Source organism: Phocoena sinus, chromosome 2, assembly GCF_008692025.1.
Source record: "Phocoena sinus isolate mPhoSin1 chromosome 2, mPhoSin1.pri, whole genome shotgun sequence".
Taxonomy (NCBI): domain Eukaryota; kingdom Metazoa; phylum Chordata; class Mammalia; order Artiodactyla; family Phocoenidae; genus Phocoena; species Phocoena sinus.
The window spans coordinates 31,028,941-31,049,921 of NC_045764.1; the positions used below are offsets into that span (position 1 = coordinate 31,028,941).

The window sequence follows — 20,981 nt, forward strand, 5'->3', positions numbered from 1 at the left end:
AATATTTTAAACACTTCACAGAAAGCAGAAGCCTCATCTCCAGGCCCTTACCTTTCGCCTGAAACAAACCCAGCATCATCAACCTCTGCTGTTAATCCTAATGTAGACTTAACTAATGTCAGACTGGAGGAGCCCACCCCAGCTCCTTTGACCTCTGACTCACCACAAGCTGATTCTTTAAGAGCACCACGCACTGAGGCAGCTCACATAATGCTAAGAGGTCAAGAGCCATCATTGTCGTCGCATGTAGATCCAGCAAAGGTACCTGTGCTGCAGTGTTGCGCTAATCTGTTGCTCTCCATCAGTCTAGCACATGATCGTGTTTGCTTTGCCCTGTACGTGTTCCTTTTGCTTTTTACTGTGGGCTTATGCACCATACTGTTTTCAAATCAGTACAAGTCATTTCGGTTCTATAATTTGCATGGCTTCCAGTGATATACTGATTATTTTAAAATAGGCCTTTTAATTGGGATTGGTACTTAATATTTTTATTATTTTTTAATGTTTGGCTTTCAGAATCTTCCAGAATTTCTTTCTTTCTTTTTTATTTTTATTTTTTTAAACATCTTTATTGGAGTATAATTGCTTTACAATGTTGTATTCGTTTCTGCTGTATAACAAAGTGAATCAGCTATATGTGTATATATATATATCCCCATATCCCCTCCCTCTTGCGTCTCCCTCCCACCTTCCCTATCCCACCCCTCTAGGTGGTCAGAATTTCTTAATCTATAGTTCAGACCCATTTTAAACTTCTTTATGTTTTATAAATTATGGTGTCCATAAATTTTCTTTTTGATTTTATTTTCAGTGTCCAAATCAAGTGGAATCAACAGTTCAGTGCATTAATTTTCTACTAAACTTAATAATTAAAAAGTTAAAATATCTTTAACCCGCTTTTCATTCTTTAACTCACTTTTCATTTATTATGCTGAAAAGTAAAAGCCCCTACTTGCATTGTAAAATTTGAGCTTTCACTTCAACTGGCTTTCTCCACTAATCTGTTTCTGTCCTGGTAATAAAGGGTAGAACATGCCATTTTTACATATTAAATCATAGTTTGTCTTAAAATAGACTAGAATTTGAAACAAGCCTGTGTCCTTACACGTGAATTTTTTATACAGGTATATAGGAAGGATCCCTATCCTGAGGAAGTGATGAGACAGAACCATGTTTTGAAGCAGCCAGCTGTTGCCCACCCAGGGCAGATGCTAGACAAGGAGCCCAGTCTGAGCTATGAGCCGCAGCCCCCATACGCAGAGAGACAGGCTAGCAGGGACCTGGAGCAGCCTGCCTACAGATATGACTCCTCAAACTACACGGACCAGTTTCCTCGAAACTATGACCATCGTCTGCGCTATGACGACCGCATCCCTGCGTATGAGGAGCAGTGGTCCTATTATGATGACAAACAGCCGTACCAGCCCCGGCCGTCTTTTGATAATCAGCACCCGCGAGACCTGGACTCCAGACAGCATCCCGAGGAGTCCTCAGAACGAGGGTATTTCCCACGTTTTGAGGAGCCAACCCCTCTGTCCTATGAAAGCCGACCGCGCTATGACCTGCCACTCAGGACCTCCACCCTGCGGCACGAAGAGCAGCCCGCTCCTGGGTTTGACGTGCACGGGAGGTACAGGCCAGACGCGCAGCCCTACTCCTCCACAGGCCCCAAGGCGTCCGAGCCTAAGCAGTATTTTGACCAGTACTCACGGAGTTATGAGCAGGTCCCGCCCCAAGGCTTCACCTCCAAAGCAGGCCCGGGCCACTACGAGCCTCTCCACGGTGCTGCCCTTGTCCCGCCTCAGCACAAGCCGGAAGTGCCGCCCGCAAGTACCAAACCACTGCCTCCACCCCCAGCTCTGGTCGAGGAAGAGGAAGACCCAGCGATGAAGCCACAGTCAGTGCTCACCAGAGTGAAAATGTTTGAAAACAAAAGGTCTGCATCAGTGGAGAACAAGAAGGATGAAAACCATAACTCTGGTTTCAAGGTAAATATGTGATTGTGTCTCCTGCCTCACGTTCAGAGCACATTCAGTGACTGTTGTGCGTAACGCTTCATAATGTTCCCTCCCCCTTAAACGAAGCCTTTTTTCTCATGATCTCTCCGTGAGGCTCATGTGTCTTATTTTTCTGCAGCCTCCAGAGGTCACGTCTAAACCTGCAGGTGCTCCCGTCCTGGGTCCTAAAGCCCCTGCTCAGAATCAGCTCATTGAACACGACAGAACACTGCACAGGTGGGTGCTTTGCGGGCTTGTGGCCTACAGCTGACTGGGAGTATGGCCCTCTTACTAGAGAGGAGGCGGGGAAGGCAGAGGTCTCCCTTGTCCTTAGGTGAACTCCTCCAGCTTTTGCAGTTAAAACAGTGGTCCTAGAAGGAAAAGTAAACAGCTTTATTTATTATACCTTCTGTAATGCATCTTTGTTATTCTTTCAGTTAACAAATCTTTCAAACACATATTTCTCTAACAAATGGCTAAAGTACAGTTTTTAAAACCCTAATAACTTTTGGACTGTGTTTTTTAGTTTAATAGTGCTTTTGGACATGCAAACTGTTAGTTTTTAGGGGTGAGGAAACAGACTCAGATAGCTATGAGGTAACTAAACTTAATCCTTTAGAAAGCGCCAGGAGGGGTGAAGCTGAGGCTGACAGGAGTTGCTGGGAGAGGAACCCGCCAGCTGTGCTCTTAGCTGTGGCCTGATTTGGCTGCTGCTAAGTTGACGGGCTGCATTTGAATACAGTTCTTTGGCCTAATGTGTTTCATTCGCTTATATTTGTGCTTGTAATAAAGAGGAACTACTGTCTAACATGTACATTTTCCTCTGATTTTAATGTCTGTTGCTCTTCATGAAAATGTAAACTACTGTGATGTCTCCTTTAGCTGGGATCACTAGCAGATAAGCTCTTCTACACAGAGTAAACATGTAATAACTGAAAGCTTAGCCCCCTTTCTTGGTGTGAAACGTATTTAAGTTTATCCATTTTTGATGTGGAGTTTCTGAAATTTGCTAACTAGGGCCTATGTAACAGTGCCTTAATTTGCTGATAATGTACTTTCTTCGTCACGTGCTTCCTGTGTCCTCTGGAACTTTGGACATGTCGAGCTCTTTCCTTATATGAGGATCATTTATTGATCCTGCTGTAAAGTTCTTCAGCTCTCGGTTTTTATTGTTGCTGACGATGGTGGTGCATGTACTTGAGGAAGCCCTCCACTGTCTGGCTTACTTTTCTTTTTCTGATGAGCTGCTTCTAACCAGGTCACTATCAAGCTCAGTAGATAGGTTGTGTTTAGGACTCACGGGCCAGGAGAGTGTTGCCATTGAGTATAATGTATGAGGACACGGGACTGGGAATGTCCACCTTGACTGCTGGACTGCTCAGCCAGATCCTGAGTAATCACAGCAGTCAGTGGAAGGTCAAGGTGAAACTTATGTATTCCATTTTATTTGTCAAATTAACTTCTCAAAAGTTGTTCCATTTATCATTCATTATCAGGATCCCCGAACCGCAAAAACCTCAAATGAAGCCGCCTGAAGACATTGTTCGGTCAAATCATTATGATCCTGAGGAAGATGAAGAATACTATCGAAAACAGCTCTCCTACTTTGATCGAAGAAGTTTTGAGAGCAAGCCTTCTGCACATGTCCCTGCCAGCCACCTCTCAGAGCCCGCCAAGCCGGTTCATTCTCAGAGTCAGCCACAGTTTTCTGGTTACTCTTCCAAGTGAGTTATTTTGTTTAAGACTTACCTTTTAAAAATAAGATGAAACATAAAGTGGAGTTAATCACACAAAGTTCAGTGTGTGTGTGTGTGTGTGTGTGTGTGTGTGTGTGTGTGTATTGTTTTGTTTTGTTTTTTGGCCTTGCTGCTTGGCATGCGAGATTTTAGTTCCCTGACCAGGGATCAAACCCTTGCCCCTGCAGTGGAAGTGCAGAGTCCTAACCACTGGACTGCCAGGGAAGTCCTAAGTAAAGTATATTTTGAAGGAAAATAGTTAGCTATGTAATACATGACTTCTGTAGGCTCTTAGCATTTCAGCAGTGTGTGTTCTATCTAGCTCTGGGATGTGTTTTTTGTTCTTAAACTCTAGTGTCAGATATGTAAATTTTTTGCATTCAAAATATGTTATAATCAAAGGATTTTGAAATCAAAGCGTTTTGAGGTAAGAGAGGGTAAACGGTTAAGACCCTGATTTTTAAGAGTCTCTCCCTTCTGTGCACACGTTCTCGTCCTTCTTTTCTGTTTGTTTTTTAAAAATAAAAGTAGGGTTAGGGCTTCCGTGGTGGCACAGTGGTTGAGACGTCCACCTGCTCATGCAGGGGACACGGGTTCTTGCCCTGGTCCGGGAAGATCCCACATGCCATGGAGCGGCTGGGCCCTTGAGCCATGGTTGCTGAGCCTGCGCGTCCGGAGCCTGTGCTCCGGGAGAGGCCACAACAGTGAGAGGCCCGCGTACCGAAAAAAAAAAAAAAAAAAAAAAAAGTAGGGTTGTGTTGGGGAGTGACATTGAGGGACGATACTAAAGAGTTTAAAAAATTTTTTTTCCAAGTCAAGAGAAAACTTGTCGTTTATTATTGTTTGAGCTTGAGGAGACTTTAGAGATTTCTGGTCCAGCTGTAAACATGAGGAACCCAGGCTCCAACGAGGGGCCGTGACAGGGGCAGAGCTAGGAGTGAACCCCAAGTTCCTGCTGTCTTTTTCCTGTCTGTGCTGCTCCCTTCTGTTTGCTTGTCTCCTGGGTTTTTTGTTTTTCTTTCTTGTGTGTTTTGTTGGGGTACAAACTACAAACCCACATGTGCCCGTGTGAGTTCATATCCCGTTCTGGTTCTGCCACTGGTTGAACCCTGACTGATGGTGAATTTGGTTCTGAGACTGGAGTATAAACACACACAGGCACAGGTGGGCTCATACTTGAGCAGAACAGGCTCACAAGAGTGGAAATAGATGCGGAGTTATTATAAGGGATTCGTTTACACAGTTGTGGGGCCAGGCTGAGCAAGTCCTAAGTCTGCAGGGCAGGAAGGGAAATGCCTAGTGGTCTCGGAGCTCAGGGAAGCTGTTAAGTCCTCTTGAGAAGGGCCCATCTAGATAATCTCCCTGGGGATACCCGTATTAGTGTTTGAGAGAATAACTAGGACTGTAGTTCTGCGTAGCCAAGATGAGACATTAAAAAGCAACCACAAATCACTTTTGTGCCTAAGTTTAAAATCATGAAGATTTTTACTGAATTAGATGCTTCAGACTGTCTGAACATATCACATGTCACTTGCTGATCAGTGAAAATTCTTTTAGAATATACTTTAAAACCTCTAATATTAAAAGCCTACTTTAAAAAAATAAATTTATTTATTTATGGCTGTATTGGGTCCTCGTTGCTGCGCACGGGCTTTTCTTTAGTTGCGGCGAGCGGAGGCTACTCTTTATTGCGGTGCGTCGGCTTCTCATTGCGGTGGCTTCTCTTGTTGCGGAGCGCGGGCTCAGTAGTTGTGGATTGCAGGTTCTAGAGCACAGGCTCAGTAGTTGTGGTGCACGGGCTTAGTTGCTCCGTGGCATGTGGGCTCTTCCCGGACCAGGGCTCGGACCCGTGTCCCCTGCATTTGCAGGCGGATTCTTAACCACTGCGCCACCAGGGAAGTCCCTAAAAACCTACTTTCAATTACCACTTGCCTTCTAAGACATCATTTAAAGTGAAGATTTAAAACCTTTTCCACTGTTATCCATTTAAATCTTTGTCTACGGAAGAAAGCAGTTTATGAGAAACACAGCTGCGAACTGTGAGTGGTGCAGTTTGGGCTCTGTTTGAAGCAGACAGTCTTGCGCGAGTGTTGTGAGCCTCCCCTAACACAAGCCTAGAGAGGTGCCTAGTGCATCTGGAGAGAGTCCAGACCAGGATGAGCCGGGCGTGGAGCCTGAGAAGCTCACCTTCCGTGAGGTGGAAGGGCGTCACCACTTTTACTGAAGCTGTTTAAACATATTCATTCCTCTCAGAAGGGAGTCCAGTTTAAAGAGAGATTTTATTTATCCTTTTACATACTTGGTAAATAGAATACAGCCTTGGGCTTCCCTGGTGGCGCAGTGGTTGAGAGTCCGCCTGCCGATGCAGGGGACACGGGTTCATGCCCCGGTCCGGGAGGATCCCACATGCCGCAGAGCGGCTGGGCCTGTGCGTCCGGAGCCTGTGCTCCGCAACGGGAGAGGCCACAGCAGTGAGAGGCCCACGTACCGGAAAAAAAAAAAAAAAAAAAAAGAATACAGCCTTAACAGGATACATTTAGGTCTAAAAAGTAAATTAAAAGTTTTGCTAGGGAATCAGATGACAAGGTATTTTTTGGTTTTGTGTGAATCTTGTTCTCTGGAGAGAAGACTCAATAATATATCTATGACGTATAGCTTTCAGACATGGTCTGGAACACTGCCGAGCACTTGGCGGTGGAGGGGCTCAGTCATTCCATGTGGAGTGACCAAGGCTCAGCACAGGCCCCAGCACACTCCTCCTCACGTCCACAGCCCTGGGAGGAACCAGTGTTTGCTGGGCAGAGGTCCCATGAGAAGAGATCATGTCTGTCTCTGTAGATTCACTGCGGACTCGGTTTGATATTACTGTTTACTGTTGGTAGTGTTATGGGGTGAGAAAGTCTAACTTGAGATGGATACTAGGATGCCTTTCCTTCCTTTGTATATGAAAGTAATGCTGCATTTTCCCATATAATAAGGTTTTTTTAAAAAAATAATTTTTGGCTGTGTTGGGTCTTCCTTGCTGCATGCGGGCTTTCTCTGTTTGTGGCGAGTGGGGGCTACTCTTTGTTATGGTGCGTGGGCTTCTCATTGCGGTCTTGTTGCAGAGCGTGGGCGTCAGTGGTTCTGGCTCGCGGGCTCTAGAGCACAGGCTCAGTCATTGTGGCTCACAGGCTTAATTGCTCTGCAACATGTGGGATCTTCCCGGGCCAGGGCTCGAACCCATGTCCCCTGCATTGGCAGGCGGATTCTTAACCACTGCACCACCAGGGAAGCCCTCCCATATAGGTTTTTAATGGTTAGAGAGTTGGAAAGGAGACTCGAGTGTCCTAGAAGATGACTCAGCAGGAAGTTGTTTGTATGCCTTCCCTTTCTAATGCTGTTTTACTCTTTTGCCCAATTAATACAACTTTAATAATTGGAAAATAGTTTAAAATATGGGACCCTCTTTGTCTTACATTTCAAAACTATTTACTGTTTGTCACCAATAGATTGCCTACAGGCCTTATTCTCTAAAGTAAAATATAGAAATAACAAAGTGTCCGTCTTCCAGATAATGCGTGCTTTTGTTCCACTTAAAAGCACACCTTAAAAATGGTGGGAATTAGAGCAGGGAGAAGTCTTTGATAGCACAGGATAAGTGCCCCAGAAGCAGGCAGCTGTCACCCAGTCTTACAGTCTGTTGAGCCACATTGATGCTGGAGAGGTGAGGAGACAGCAGCCCTGACATCACCTCCAAAGCAAGTTAGGAGTTGCCAGGATTCCAAGCCAGGGCTAGAAGAGCAGGCTCCATCTGGGTCTGTGCACGTGCTGCAGCTCAGAGATGGAGTTGTCTCCTTCAGGGCATCTAATGGGATTTCTGTCGCTGGAATGTCTACCTCTGAAGACGCAGCCTACCGTGAGACTTCCAGGTCTCAAGATAAATGTTGGTGGTTTTCAGCTTACAAGAATTAAGCATAAGATTGGCGTTAGGTGGTTTTGTGTGCATGTGGCATTATTAGATGAGAGAGGTAGAGACGAAGGGAGTCAGCGTGGCAGCTCTGCCCACCTCGGGGCTCAGCGTCAGGCTCGGAAGGAGCACGTGTTGATCGTGTATCCGTACCGTGCTAGCCGTGGTGCTGCATCATTTCTGTGTTTTCACTCTGGACTTCTGTGCCTAGCCCCCTTTCTTTCAACAGAGCACTCACCCCCACTTCTTTAGAACCCGCTGCTTTTTCATTTCTTTGTTCAGCACCAGGAGTGGTCAGCGGGCCAAGGAGTGAAGCTTAGCCACACCGCTGCCCACCAGAGCCCCATGTGTGTGGAGGGTGGGCAGGCGGGGCCTAGCTGCCTTCCACGTCTCCACCGGCTGCTGGTGTCCCGAGCTAAACGAGAGCCAGTGATGGTTTCTTTTATAGACTGAAGTATGCTGAAAAGGTGGATGTGTGTTTTTTGGTTGATGCTTTAAAATGACATTTGAGTTCTGTTTGCTGCAAACTTAGATTGATCGTTTTCTTTAATTTTTCTGTTGCGCTTGCTTTGCCATCACCTAGATTTCTTGGCTCTTATACTAGCTCTGACTACTTGGAAAGGAGCTTCATGTGGTAAGACGGGGCACTGGTGTGAGGCTGTGACGTGAGGGTCCCTCGCTGTGGCACTGGCATTACATGCACTTGCAGGTGTTAATGTCGTCTTCAGTGCTTAGTCCAAACACCCAAAATGAGATAATGGCGCAGCTTTAAAGCTGATCACGACTAGACTCTGCGCCAGTAGTCTTCTGTGAAAGTACATTCCAAGCGTCTGTGTGACTGCGTGTGCACGTAAAGCCGGTGCACAGCTTTGGCTCTGCAGAGCTCAGAGGGCAGCATTGCAATTATGGGTCCTGTTTTAAAGATTTCTTTTGTGTGAATTTTATGTGTTCTATATTAACAATTGGCAGTCTGAAAAAATAAGCATACATTCACAATTTGATTTAAATGAGCCTTAAAAATCAAGCAGTATTTGCTACTCTAGCAATTGCTAAACAAAAAATGGATCTGGTAAATCCAGGATAAATTTTGAAGTAGAAAACATGTCCAGTGTTACTGGAACACAGCAGTACCCTTTGATTTACAAGCTGTTTTTGGCTGCTTTGGGGCAGAGTTTGAATAGCTGTGACAGAGGCCGTATGGCCAAGAAGCTGATAGCATTTCTTGTCAGCCTTTGGCTAAGGGCTTGCCAGCCCCTGGCCCGTGATGTCACCTTCTGTGGTGCCTAGCCTGCACCAGAAGCTGGTGCTTCATGCCTTCTTAGGCACTACACCAGAAGGGAATCTAATGAGGATTTGGGCCAATAAATATTTTTCAGAATATTTGGACGACTTCATTAAGCCTACCAGCCATTAATATTTTTTGTAGACCACAGTGTTGAATAGTACAAGTATATCCCGAATTTCATCTGCCTTTTGGTTGCCATCTTTTGGATGCTTTACTAATATCCTTAAAATACCTGTGCTGCCTTTACATCTCTTGTGCTGGTGACTGGTTGGACTTGTTTGTGTGTTTTGGTAGGGTACCCACACTCACAAGGGTAAACTGTGAAATTCTCAAAAAAAAAAAAAAACCTCAGGGATACTGAGAAGAAGGGGAACTTGCTTTGTAAATGTGGATCCGTCTGCAGGTGTTGGCATTTCCTCATTTTTCCACAGGGGGAAGTCTGCTGAGGCTGAAGCTGTGGACAGGCCGTTTGGGGAGAAGCGCTATGACCCACTGCAGGCCACACCACCCCCTCCGCCGCCGCCCGCCCAGTACAGCCAGGCCGCCCAGCCCGGCCCCAGCACCACCCTCAGCCTCCACTCACACACCAAGGGGACACTCGGCGAAGGTAGGTGGCTCAGGAGTTGGCAGGACCACTGTAATAGACTCACACTTACAAGATGAAAAGTACGTGCTAGAAACCTCTGGGCTGAGAACAGCGAAAAATAAGGGGCTTTGTTAAAAGTACCTCTTTTTTTTTATGATAATGACAGTTATATCGGACAAGCCTTTTAGCTAAATAGATTTTAACCTGCCTCCTTAACATAGCTTAATTTCTGAAAGTAGTTTTTGTTTACCAGTATGCCCAAAACTAAATGTTTGAATGGTGGTTCTTAAAAATTATGGTGATGTCCGTCTTCGCATGTGGATATAGGGCGGCCGTAGAGTTTCACATAATACGTGTCCCTGAGCACCTCGTCTTTGCATTTGTGTTCTGTGGCGGAGGCTCATCAAGATAGATCCCATCAGCTCCAGAGCGCTCACCTCAGGGTGGCGTCCCTGCGTGTGCACCCACATCTTCTCCTTCACATCTCTGAGCAGTAACTGTCTCTCTTCCCGGACCACTGGCCCAGCTCCTCTCCCCCCTGTCCTGCTTCCTTCATCTTCCTCTCCCCTTCACCATAATCCTTCCCTTTGCCTTCCAGTAAGTGCCACTGCCTCATGCCACCTTCCCAGCTCCTACAGCCATTAGACGTCCTGGAAGGGACTGTTGCCTCCACCCTCCCAACATCTCTCTTCTCATTTGGTGCTTTCAAAGGATACACCACAGTTCACCCATCTCCTGGTGATATTTTGCTCCTAGAAACAGTGCTCCTCAGTATTTATGTAGGAGTCTAACCCCAGGGGTATAACATTTGATATTACTTTATGTTAGGATTTTCTTTACACACTATCATGTCTGCCGATAAAGTTTAAATTTTTACTCTCCAAACCTTATGCCATTTTTGCACTGGCTGAGACATCATAGTGAAATGTTGAGTTGAAATGATGGTGGCAGACATCTTTTGCTAGTTCCCCATTGTGGGGAGAAAGGATTGAATGTTTCACCGTTACAATGTTAGCTGTAGGGGTTTTTGTAGGTGCCTTTTATTATGTTTAGAATGTTCCCTTCTAGTCCTAGTTTGCTGAAAGCATTTTGTCAACTGTTTTTTTCTTGTATGTACATTGTCCCTCAGTATCCGCAGGGGACTGATCCCAGGACCCCACCACCACCACCACTTCACCCCCATCCCACCATGCACACTGAAATCTGCGGATACACACGTCCCCTGTGTAACTGGTGTAGTACAGTCGACCCTCTGTGTCCATGGGCTCTGCATCCGCAGATACAGAGGGCCAAACGCACTAAGATGATCCTAAGATTTGTCTCCTTCGTTGTGTTTCTGTAATAAGTTATCTTACTATGTTCACAAGGAGCTTTGGTTTATAATTTGCTTATAATGTCCTTGTCTGGTTTTGGTATCAAAGTTGTGCTAGATTCATGAAAGAGAGCTGGGACGTGTTCCCTCTTTCTCTCATTTCTGGAAGAGTTTGTATAGCACTGATAAGATTTTTTTCCTTAATTATTTCATAGAATTCAGTTGGTGCTATTTTGCACTGCCACCAGCGGTACGGAGGGTCCCTGACTTATGACGGTTTGACTTTACATGGTGCAGAAGCGATGCACATTCACTAGAAACTACTTCGAATTTCGATCTTTTCTCAGGTTAGCAATAAGCAGTACAATCTCTCGTGAAGCTGGGCAGCGGCTGTGACAAGAGCCCCCAGTCAGACGCTGCATCACGGGGGTGAATAACTGACACACTTTGAACTGTCCTGGACCCAGAGAGCCAGTCTGTTTTTTACTTACAGGACAGTATTCAATAGATCACATGAGATATTTAACACTTTATTATAATATTTTGTGTTAGATGATCTTGCCCAACTGTAGGCTAGGGAGAGTATTCTGAGCATGTTCAGGGAGACTGGGCTGAGCTACGATTCTGGTAGGTCCCGTGTATTTATTAAGCACATTTTTGACTTTGAACCTCCCCTGGGAAGTCGAGGAATATCTGTACATGGAAATTTCTGTTATTCCACATCTTTGCCAATGCTTGGCATTACCAAACTTGTAAGTTTTGCCAATTTAATGGATGTGAAATGATGTTTTTCGTTCTTGTTTTGCATTTTCCTAATTAATAGTGATGTTGAGTATCTTATTGTATGATTACTGGTTAGTCTAGTCTTCACTTGTGTTTTTGCTTGTTCAGGTCTTTGCTTGTTTTCCTATTGGTTGATTCTTTCTTATGGATGTATAGGTATTCTTCATAGGTTTTGGATCCTAATTTTTTTTTAAATCAGTTATACGTGTTGTACATAGCTTCTGCCAATCTGTGACTTTTCTTTTTTAACATGGCCAGTTTTGTCATTCTGTTTCTAATTTATTGTGGACACTGGAGCGGGGTCACTCCGATGCCAGTCTCTGGAGGCCAGGACTCCCAGCCACATGACCCTGACTCCAGGCAGCAGGTACATGAACACTGTCCCAGGTGTCCCTGCTACCTCCTGGCCCCTCAGCATCACACACGGCCACCAGGGGTAAAGAGTATCCTCAGACTGCTGACCCAGACCCAGTCATTGACTCTGACACCAGGACAGGTTAAGATGAGAGGGACATCAGATGACTGTTAGAACTTGTGTCAGGAAGGGCGTTTTGGTTTTTGTTTTCTGTGTGGATGAAAAGTTGTTTCAAGGTTTATTCCTAAAACCTTAGTTTAACATGGTCACCACGGTCTCCCACAGAATCACTTGTTGATACTTTCAGGAATGAATTACTCATCTGGATAGATTTTATTCTTGACCCATTATAACATCTTTTCCATCTCACAAACCATTACAGTCAGTTAGAGATGGGTTTGTAATTCTTTTTTTGTTCAAGCCACTGAATGTTCTTTATTGTTTTTCTTATTGAAGTATAGTTGACTTAATAATATTAGTTTTGATGTACAACATAGTGATTCAGTAGCTGTTTTCAGGAAGTTTTTGAAATACTTACATGTGTGTGTTTTTCAGGTAATTCCATGTCATTGGATTTTCAGAGCTCTTTAGTGTCCAAACCAGACCCACCTCCATCTCAGAATAAGCCAGCAGCTTACAGACCAGCCAACCGAGAAGACGCTGCCCAGTCTGCTTTCTATCCCCAGAAAAGTTTCCCAGATAAAGCCCCAGCTAACGGGGCCGAACAGACTCAGAAAACGATCGCTCCAGCGTACAATCGATTCACACCAAAACCATATACGAGTTCTGCGCGGCCCTTTGAACGCAAGTTTGAGAGTCCTAAATTCAGTCACAATCTCCTGACGAGTGAAACTGCACATAAAGCTGACTTGTCTTCCAAAGCCCCCACTTCTCCGAAAACTCTGGTGAAAGCACACAGTTCCACGCAGCCTCCGGAGTTTGACAGTGGAGTTGAGACGTTCTCTGTCCACGCAGATAATAAGCCTAAATATCAAGTAAACAGTGTCAGCACAGGGCCTAAAGCTGTGCCTGTGAGGTAAGATTTTTTCTTGGCCTGGTGATGTCTCTCACGTGAGTTGGGTGTAGTTTTGGGAACCTGACTGATGATTTCAGCTCAAACTTGAAGCTGAATGGTGTTGTCCAAAATGTTGGAATGACTAAAGGTTCTGCAAGAGGCACTAAAGCTGGTGCTCATTATCTCCATCGTGTGAACCCAGGCTGAGAGGCACTGTATTTCACTCAGGGTCACACAGCCATGCTCAGAGAGCCTAAACCCAGCCACTGGTCTGATTTCTGACCTCAGAGCCAGACTCCTAGCCAGCCCTGGCTTCCCATGACCTCTGACCTCCAGCTGGGGAGGCACGTTTGGAGAATATCTCAGAAATAATAGAGTATCTGTATTCCTCATCCACTGTTTTATTCAGCAGTGAGTTTGAAAAGAAGTAAAGATGTAATAACCTCAAAATGGTTGTTTAAAAAAGAGCTTTCTTAATAGATTTGGTCAGATGGCTGAGCAAATGAGATGAACCCAGCCTGCCTGGAGCCACACTCCCTACACCCCTTCCCTCATCTGCACAGTGACCGACCAGACCCGTGCTGGCCACGCAGAAACCTCCCTAAGCCACTGACGCAGAAAGTACTCACGGGCCACCTGCAGGCTGCCTCCCGAGCGGAAGGACAGGACAGCCAGGGGATGTGGAGGAGCGGCCCCCTCACAGGGGCCCCGCGGTACCATTGCCCCGGGGAGCCCATGCCCACCGCTCTGGCCACGGAGGAGTGAAGCCGCAGCTCCCTGCACTCACTCACTTTCATTTTGTTGGCCCATCTTTCTGCTCACCTTTAGTCCTGGCTCAAAACTTTGCTTCAAGAAGTCCTGAGGGGAAAAAAAAAAAAGGAAGTCCTGAGAACCTGCACTTTTGAAGGCGATTTGGTACCACATCCCCTCTGCCTCAGGCGTCTTTGTGTGAACCGCGTGAATGGACCATCTCCTCTCCATGAGCGATTGCCCACACCAGAGTCTTTATTACCTCATGGAATTGGGCGTCTGTGCTTAGGGAGTGGGGAGGGAAGGCCATAGTATGCACACCAGAAATCCTCAGGAGAGAGCGAGCCTAATTAGTGTATTTTATCAGGTCTAAGATGCCATCAGTTGTGAGGTGCACCACTGTCTTACGTATCACTAAAAAGGAAAAAACATGCTACCAATTAAACCATGATGTGCCATCAGTTTTAAAACACCAATTTCATGGCTGTAAAACATTGGGTGAGCACTGTATCAGGCCTTGCATGTTCTGATTGCAAAAATCAGTAATGAAGGTAACTTGACGAGTTACCTTTAAAAATGACATTGACTTCTCGAGGAAGAATAGGCTTAGTTATCCCTGTGAGTAAAGTCTGTCAGTCACTGAAAACTTATTAAAGTAAGTAACTGCTTGATTATATGGAGAGAGAAAAATAGAGTGAAACCACCGACTAGACTAGCAGTGAAAGCTCCTGTATGTCACTGGGAATGTACTCATTAGCCATTTCTGAACTCTCAGTCCCTCAGCTGTCGAAGAAGATGAAGATGAGGATGGTCACACTGTGGTGGCCACCGCCCGCGGCGTATTTAACAGCAACGGCGGGGTGCTGAGCTCCATAGAGACCGGCGTTAGTATCATTATCCCACAAGGAGCCATTCCTGAGGGAGTCGAGCAGGAAATCTATTTCAAGGTCTGCCGAGACAACAGCATCCTCCCGCCTTTGGATAAGGAGAAAGGTGAGTGTGTGATTTCCTGCTTAGTTTCAATAACTCGAGTTGCCCTGTGTGCTTTTCCAAGCTTATTGTGCTCAGTAGACAGGATACCCCTAGACCTCTGTTCTCCCCCCACCCTGGCTGCCCTCAAGTTCCTTCTACTAGGGAGGGCCACCCTCAAGTTCCTTCTACTAGGGAGGGCCTCTCGAATGAGCACTGGGGAGAGGGGAGCCTGTGTGTGCTACCTTCACTGTGACGGTGACAGTAGGGGATGGGTCATTGGGCACTCCTGTACCTGCCAGCCAGTCTTAGCCGACCTCACCAGATTTTTGTCTTTGAGTCGTTCCTTCCTGCCTTGCAGCTCTAGAGATGGATTAGGTAACACCCACTCCAAAGGCCTTGCTCTGTGCTGCCATCTGCTGGTGGAATGCAAGGCTCTCGGGCCAGATCTTCCTCACTGCGCAGACCTAGCACAAGTAAACACGCCGCAGAGGAGGAAGCATCCCCATCGGCTGTCGCAGTGTGTGTTTCTGAGCTGCTTCAGGAATCTAGGAATGCTCTTATTTTTCACAGTCTTCCAGATCTGTCAGGATGAAATGATAATGAACCATGTTGCAACGTCTTTTAGAATATTTTAGCAGTGCTTTGCTTCCTTAAATACATTATTTTAGCTCATTTTCGTACATTTTGCCAGAATACTAACATGTTGGCCCTCCTGCGTGAATCTCTTAAACCAAGTCTGTAGCAAATACAACATTAAAAACACAAGATATAAGTAACATTTGTAAAATGTTTGAGTATGTCTTATACCATAAGAATGCTGTGATTGAATGAAGTAGCCACCAGCAACGTTCTGGCTGTTTAGCACTTGAATTGTGGCTGTTGTAATTGAAACGGGCTAGAAGTGTAAAATACACACCAGTTTCAAAGATTCAGTATATTGCTCACGTGTTGAAATAATGTTTTGGATATATTGGGTTATATAAAATATTAAAATTGACTTCAACTGTTCCTTTTTAATGTGGCTACTGGAAAATATTAAGTTACATCTGTGGCTCCTGTTACATTTTTCTTGGTCAGTGCTACTACAGAGAACTAACCCTCTTTGGCTTTAAAGCATATGGTTAGAAGGAGGGTGAGGAGGGTGTGGGTCTAGAAGGAAGCCAGCCGTCTAACCTCTCTCCCCCCGCCCCAGGTGAGACCCTGCTGAGCCCCTTAGTGATGTGCGGGCCCCATGGCCTCAAGTTCCTGAAGCCCGTGGAGCTGCGCTTACCACACTGTGCGTCCATGACTCCTGACGGTTGGTCTTTTGCTCTAAAATCATCCGACTCCTCGTCGGGTATGCTGTCTTCACTCTGTCCTTTGGGGGCTTTGGGTACTGTCGTTGATTGACCCCTGGGCTGACGGAGCTACCCGTGCTGTCTGTGCACAGATCCTCCCTCTGTTCCTGTGGCCTTGTAGGCATCACCAGTGTTTTGGAGTTTATTTGTGGTACATATATTGTAAATGAAAACTGAAAGGTAGAGAAGCTTCTGCCTTGTAAACATTGATGATTTGGCCAAAGGTTGACTGTTTCTTGGTGTTCAACAAAGTTATTCTGTCAAAATTTTTAAGATGAGGTGGGAGAATTGATATTGTCCTACATATATATGCATTTTCGTCTTTATACTAAAATGATTTGATTCCTTTATATAATAATTTCTATTTTTGGTTACTATTTCTCAGTCTACAAAGTATATATATATATATACTTTGTAGGGGTGTGTGTGTGTGCGTGTGTGTATACACAAACACACTAGAGAAACTTGAAAGATAAAAGACCTTACACTGTGATCATACTTGGCCATGGTTTTTCCATGTAAAACTCAAAATAACTTCTGTAATACACTTTTAAAATGGCTTTTTGCTGTCAAGATCATAATTTGAAAGCTTCCATTGCATTTTCACATTTCTCACTTCCTTGGGTGACTAAGTCAGTTAGACTAAAGTCAGAACTTTCTATATTTATGGCATAGAACACTTTAATTGAACCTGATGTAGAAAAAAAGAATTTAAAGTTCTTCTGAATTTTTGATAAATCAGATGCGCATTATACAGTTTTAGTTTGGTACAGTATGAAATAGAGTTTTATGGTGTAAAGAACATATTTTAATATTACCCAACATAAAATATTACATGTATTCATTCCCAAGTAACCCATTTTCTGGGAAAAGTTCTTCAGGAACTCCACTGAGAAACATTTTATTAGCCTAGTTTGAACTAATGAATTAACATTAATAAAACTGCATTTAAAACATATATTCCAAAAGTCAGGTTTTAGTGTGGGCTGTGATCGTCCTCTAACCCAAAATAGGTTGAGGGTCCTTAAAGTAACTCTCTGTTGTTACTTGTTTTATAAGCGATTTTTTTTTTCCAGATACGAAAAAAATCAGTATGCTTCATATAATTTGTTTTGTGCCACAGAACATGTTATTTTGTTAGATTGAAACAACTTACTGTTTCCTGTGTTAAATTTGAGTTATGTACACCTAGAAGAGAAATGTAATTTTATGTAATTCTGTGTAGCTTCGGAATGCTTTTGCTACTGTAAATTTCTGTTTTAAAAAGTCAAGGGTAGATTTTGATAGCTTCTGACTTAATTCCAAGAAGCATTTATTAGTATATTGGAAAAAATTTTGAACCTAAAGTTTTTCCCAAGAGTTGTCATAACTATCTCATTGCCTAAACAGTTTATCTGCAGTATTGCACAAGCCCACGTGTATCTGTGAAGTTAAACCCCTCTGTTTTAAGCTGCTTACCCACCATGACTCAGATGTCGCTTAGGTAACGGACAGCTTACAGTCTGCAGGGTTTCTCAGCCTTGGCCCTGTGGGGTGTTGAGCAGTCTCCCTGGCCTCCACCCGCTAGATGCCAGTTGTGACGAGCAAAATTGCCTCCGACATTGTCCCCTGAGGGGCAGAACTGCTCCTGGTGGAGAACTGTTGCTCTACAGGCAGCAGCTTTGACTGTCACTTACCATGGACACAAGAGATGTATGGCTGTCCCAGCCTTCTTTACGTTGAGTCCACTGCCAGGGCTCCTTAGCTGTAGCTGCAAATCTCAAATCACCTGGTTAAAAGCTGGTTAAAAACTCCAAAGCCCAGGCCCTGCTTCAGTCTTACTCAGTTCAATGACTTTTGGAAGCATCGTGAATGGTTTTGTTGTACAGCAGGATCAGAGCTAAGAATCTCTGGCCCAGTCTCAATGAATTTTTTTTTTTTTTTTTTTGTAAAGGGGAGGAGGCTCCTTAAGAACCGAATTCTGCAGTGTTGAGGGTTTCATTTGGTCTGTCAAGTGTGAGAAATGTGTTCTCATACTCAGCTCAAATGGGGTAATCATATAATTATTGTCTAAACTTTTGAAAGTGAAAGAAGGGTACTCTTTTTTTCTTTTTGCGGTACGCGGGCCTCTCACTGTTGTGGCCTCTCCCGTTGCGGAGCACAGGCTCAGCGGCCATAGCTCATGGGCCCAGCCGCTCCGCGGCATGTGGGATCTTCCCGGACCGGGGCACGAACCCACGTCCCCTGCATTGGCAGGCAGACTCTCAACCACTGCGCCACCAGGGAAGCCCAAGAAGGGTACTCTTAATAAGGGTTTGGACTCAGGGGCAAACTGGAACTGTCCCAGGCACATGATCACCCTAACTTTTATTCATTTTTTAAAAGGCTCGAACTTGAAAACATAAACGAGAAATCTGCAACAGCTTTTGGATCATTAGATTCCAGTGGGTCTCCAATGAAGTATATATATAGCACTAAGAGTTTTGGTACAAGTGCAGTATGCTGAAGAAATAGAGGAAAATTGTATCTAAATATATATGTTTGTGTTTGTCCCATGATTGCAAAGCATTACAAATAGCAGTTTAACCAACCAGAAATGACATGAACTTTTTTTTCTCTCGTAGGCGATCCTAAAACCTGGCAAAACAAGTGTCTTCCTGGAGATCCAAATTATCTGGTTGGAGCAAACTGTGTTTCTGTCTTGATTGACCACTTTTAATTCTTAAAATATAGGAACTTGATTAAATAATGTGAAACTGGGTTTTAAACTTACTAAATCTAAATGGAACCACTCATCAAGTATTATACTTTTCCTGTAATTGACACTGCAGTGTGTTAGTATCACACGCTTTGTTTGAACTGGAGAGGCTGAGTGAACATCCCCTGAACCGTGCTTGGGAAACATGCTGCCTGCTGCATGTTGGGGGTCGGTGTTGGCTGCAGGCTCCAAGATGTGATGCTTTGTAATGAGTTTTGTACTTTTATATGGTCACTGCTTAACTTCACATATTGATTTCCGTTAAAATACCAGCCAGTAAATGGGGTGCATTTGAGTTTTGTTCTTTCCAAAGTACACTGTTTCAGACTTTATTATGGCCCTGGCCTGGCATACTCATTTTTATTATGCATGAGGTAATCACACGTTTTTAAAAAGCACCTCAAATGTATAACCAGTGTAGTGGATTTAACAGAAATGTACAGTAAGAGGAATTTATAGCTTTTTTTTTTTTTTTTTTTGGCGGGGCGGGGCAAGTGAAGACACTTACTTACTGTATATGAAAACTCATTTTTCTTAGGGAAGGACACCAAAGCATGTGAGACTGGTTCTGTGGCCTCTTTGGATCTATGAGTTAACCATATCACCATAGAGATACTAACCAGCAGGAATGCCTTACCCTTGTGTTTTTAATTCTTAGATCGTTCTGTGTATTACTAAGTTTTTATGGCTTTTGTGCACATCTAGATGCTGTATCATGAAAAGATTGAGTGAATTGTGGATTTGGTGGTTTCAGAAATGTGTAATCACCCAGAAGAAAATAATGGTGTGATTTGGGGTGGGTTTTTGTTTTGTTTGTTTGGCAAGGGGCAGTGGTGGTTTTCTCTCTCTCTCTCTCTTTTTTTTTTTTTTTTTTTTTAGGCTATGCATTTAAAAACTTTTGATGTTTTAAGGATGCTTGTACATAAGGCGTGCATACCACTTTGTTCTTGGTTTGTAAATTAACTTTTATAAACTTTACCTTTTTTATACATAAACAAAACCAAGTTTCTTAAGGCTACCTTTGTATTCTCTCCTGTACCTCTTGAGCCTTGAACTTTGACCTCTGCAGCAATAAAGCAGCATTTCTATGACACACACAAGGTCAGTTTTTTAAGAAAAAGAATGCACAGAGTTGTTACGTTTTTAAATGCTGCATTCAAAAAGATAGTTACTCAGAATTCTCTAGTTTGAATAAATTCTTGCAAAGTATCCCTGTTGTAATTTGTGATATGATGCTGTGCCCTAAAGTGTATTTTTTTACTAATAGACAATTTATTATGGCACATCAGCACAATTTCTGTTTAGATAATACACCACTACGTTCTGTTAATCAGTAGGTGTGACTGAATTTCTTTTGCAGTTATTAAAAAAAAACCTCAAATTTCTAAATCTGCAGAATAAAACTTTTTAAAATAAAGTGCTGGTTTGGTCTGTTTGCCCACTATTTCTAGTATTGTTTAACTTCATAATCCTAGTTTAAAATCCTGCACACCCAGTTGCCTGCTGCCGCGTTGGTCCTGGTGGGGCTGGGGGATTTGGAGTGAGCCCCTGTTGCCAGTGCATCCTGGCAGAAGACAGAGCGGGAGAAGAGGGGGGCAGGCGGAGTCTTCCCACTGTGCCCGTAAGTGTATGTGGATGTGTTTATTCGTGTTCCTTAGGGCCAACTTGTATATGGTTTTGTCTCCTCCCTTATAGTTTTAGAAAAACAGAACATGGGCCGATTACGGGGATTTAATCTGCAGTTCGTGCAGATGCCACCAGAAGATTACCAGAGCTAATCAATGAATTTAGTGAAGTCGCAAGATACAAAATTAACAAACAGAAATCTCTTGCGTTCCTATACACTAACAATGAAAGATCAGAAAGAGAAATTAAGGAAACAATCCCATTTACCACTGCAACAGAAAGAATAAAATATCTAGGAATAAACATACCTAAGGAGGCAAAAGACTTGTATGCAGCAAAGTATAAGATACAGACGAAATACATCAAAGATGACACAAACAGACGGAGAGACACACCATGTTCTTGGACTGGAAGAATCAATGTTGTGAAAATGACTGTACTACCCAAAGCAATCTACAGATTCAGTGTACTCCCTATCAAATTACCAGTGGCATTTTTCACAGAATTAGAACAAAGAATTTTACAATTTGTATGGAAACAC

At 44.0% G+C, this 20,981-nt stretch overlaps 1 protein-coding gene across 7 annotated transcripts in view; it reads left to right on the forward strand.

The window, feature by feature from the left end:
* TJP1 (tight junction protein 1) overlaps window positions 1-20,231 on the forward strand; it is a 116,418-nt gene extending 96,187 nt beyond the window's left edge. For 3 of the 7 annotated variants that reach the window (XM_032622219.1, XM_032622220.1, XM_032622223.1), the window contains 9 exons: window positions 22-261; window positions 1,125-1,988; window positions 2,137-2,234; window positions 3,494-3,721; window positions 9,399-9,574; window positions 12,559-13,039; window positions 14,544-14,761; window positions 15,933-16,076; window positions 18,681-20,231. In XM_032622219.1, the coding sequence (XP_032478110.1) occupies window positions 22-261; window positions 1,125-1,988; window positions 2,137-2,234; window positions 3,494-3,721; window positions 9,399-9,574; window positions 12,559-13,039; window positions 14,544-14,761; window positions 15,933-16,076; window positions 18,681-18,775 (2,544 nt within the window). In that variant the 3' untranslated portion in view covers window positions 18,776-20,231. The remainder of the gene's footprint in view (window positions 1-21; window positions 262-1,124; window positions 1,989-2,136; window positions 2,235-3,493; window positions 3,722-9,398; window positions 9,575-12,558; window positions 13,040-14,543; window positions 14,762-15,932; window positions 16,077-18,680) is intronic. The other 4 variants (XM_032622221.1, XM_032622222.1, XM_032622224.1 and 1 more) reach the window with 4 other exon arrangements.
* Window positions 20,232-20,981: the final 750 nt, after the last annotated feature.